Source organism: Ochotona curzoniae, unplaced genomic scaffold, assembly GCF_017591425.1.
Source record: "Ochotona curzoniae isolate NIBS_2020 unplaced genomic scaffold, NIBS_Ocur_1.0 contig_584, whole genome shotgun sequence".
Classification (NCBI taxonomy): Eukaryota; Metazoa; Chordata; class Mammalia; order Lagomorpha; family Ochotonidae; genus Ochotona; species Ochotona curzoniae.
Genome location: NW_024466480.1, coordinates 332019 through 334422, shown reverse-complemented (window position 1 = coordinate 334422; position 2404 = coordinate 332019). Strand labels below are relative to the sequence as shown.

At 46.6% G+C, this 2404-nt stretch overlaps 1 protein-coding gene across 1 annotated transcript; it reads right to left on the bottom strand.

Annotated features, from left to right (window-relative positions):
- Positions 1 to 836: 836 nt before the first annotated feature.
- On the bottom strand, positions 837 to 1778 carry LOC121162883 (olfactory receptor 18-like). Its single transcript, XM_040990119.1, has one exon. It carries the CDS (start codon positions 1674 to 1676, stop codon positions 837 to 839), a length of 840 nt encoding a protein of 279 aa, XP_040846053.1. The 5' UTR covers positions 1677 to 1778.
- Between the last annotated feature and the right edge of the window lie 626 nt (positions 1779 to 2404).

Below are 2404 nucleotides of genomic sequence, written 5' to 3'. Positions count from 1 at the left end.
ATCAGTGTCAGGGACCAACCACCTGCTGCCTTTAAAGGATGCACGTTAGCAGGAAGCCAGCTTCAGAAGAGGAGCTGGGACTCACGCGTAGACCGGAAGAACACGAAATGTCAACATTCCAAGTGGTACCACCTTACGTGGCGAACGTTCTTCACGGAACAGAAGGACTCTAGATTCTGACTTGTGAAAAACATGAGTGAGAGAAGACCAATAGTCCGTAAAACTGGCTATTTCTCGAGCACATTGAAATAATCCAGCACAAGGTCACGCGGTAGCTTTTCACCCACACCATGATGTATGGATCCGTGAAGGAACAGAGGGGAATCCAGGCATGTGCAGGGGAGAGAATGAATGCAGGCAGTGCGTGTCAAAGGACAAAAACCAAGAAGGTCAAAATGTTGCAATAGCGATAATTGGAGAGAGGGGGTTAGTGCAATGCATTACGCTTCTAATGCAGAGAAGGTACGTGACCACAGATAATATATATTGCATAAAAAGAAAACGGGGTGGGAAATTTGAGTAGCAATTTCAAGAGCCCTAACCCAGCAGGCAATCTCACTATGCGTGCTCGTTCTATTGTGGTTCTCTCTCTCTCTCTGCTTGATGTCTGTTTCTATGATGGCCCACTTTCGCAGGGCTATATAATCCTGGAATAACTGTGGCCAGAGAGGTTGGCCAGAAGCAGAAAGCAATGTTGAGAGCAGCCGTTGTGCAAAGGAAAGCCAGGAAGACCCATGGATATCAGTGTATCCTTCGTGTTCTCTGATCTCCAGGCTCTGATTCAGGATTCCTTGTAGTTGCCAAGTTCAATCCCGGAAACAAAGGAGTTACCACAGTCAGAGATGTGAGGCGATTTTGTTGGCAATTCTCTGTAGGGCTCCTTTCATGTCCCTGTTCCTCAGGCTGTAGATGAAGGGGTTCAGCATGGGGGTGACCGTGGTGTACATGAGTGAGGCTACGGCATTCTTCCAGGAGGAGGTGGAGAACGCGGAACTGAGATACACCCCAAAACCTGTTCCATAAAATAAGCAAACCACAGACAGGTGAGAGCCACAGGTGGAGAAGGCTTTGGATTTCCCACCAGGCGATGGGACCCTCAGAATGGAGGAAATGATTTTACTGTAAGAGAAGAGGATTGCTGAGATAGGAATGAAACCAAATATGACACCAATAAGGTATCGGATTGTGTCATGAGTGAGGGTGTCAAGACAAGTGAGGTTGAGAAGCTGAGAGGGATCGCAGAAGAAGTTAGAAATTTCCACTTGCTTGAAGCAGGTAACTGGTAATATCAACAGGTTATGTAACAATGACTCAGAGACGCTGGCCACAAAGGACATTGCAATTAGGCCGACACAGCGGCGGGGGTTCATGATGACCTGGTAATGCAGGGGGTGGCAGATGGCAACAAAGCGGTCATAGGCCATCACTGTCAGGAGCAAATCATCCATGCATCCAAAGAGGAGAAAGAAAGACATCTGAGTCAGGCAGCCGGCGTAGGAGATGGCTGGGCTGTGGGTGAGGATGGCCACAATCATCTTGGGAACCGTGGCGGAGGTGAACCCCACGTCAGCCAAGGACAGGCTGCAGAGGAAGAAGTACATGGGCGTGTGCAGGTGGGAGTCTGTGAGGATGGCCAGGACGATGAGCAGGTTCCCGCTGACAGTGACCAGGTACATGGACAGGAATAGCCAGCCGAGGAAAAAGTGCAATTCTGGATCCTCCGAGAAGCCTATGAGATGGAATTCTGAGACATGGGTGAGATTCTGTGTCTCAACATAGGATATACTTCTGGAAAAAGAAAAGCACGATAAAATGATACCAGAAGGAAGCAGATACGCAGTGCTTGCACTCAGGTGCACCTCAATTTCACAAGCATAAAGGGGGGGAGGTGAGTAACTCAAAAGTTCATAGAATAAATGGAATCAAAAGAATGGATTTTGGACAAAGTCACAGTGCTGCATGAAATGTGTTTCCCCCAAAGTATTTTTGAAGATCTCCCCCTCCCAGTTACACATGGGGACCCCACAACTTCTGACATCTCTCAGCAGTGACAAACTCCATGCTTTTAATGCTCATTCATGATTGCTTTGGTTTTGAACTCGTCCCTTACACATCCGCTTTAGAGACCCCACTGAAAAAATTTTACAAAACATTGGATCTGTCTGGTCCATGCACATGTTTTTTTTGGGGGGGTCAAGAATCCTCTTTCTTATGATTAAAGTATTTAACCTCAAGGAAGCTCAAAGAATCCAGCCTTGAGTTCCAATAGTCAAATGCATAATGAAAATATTTTTTTCATGAGACCCTTTTGTAGGTCATGGATGGCAAGTGTCTGAGACAATGGTAGTTTCAGCAGATAATTCTATGATTGGGGAACACATAGAAAAGGTAGAATTCCATAGAA

Excerpts from the sequence above, each read along its gene's own strand:
- LOC121162883 (XM_040990119.1), bottom strand. The coding sequence starts at position 1,676 with ATGTACCTGGTCACTGTCAGCGGGAACCTGCTCATCGTCCTGGCCATC.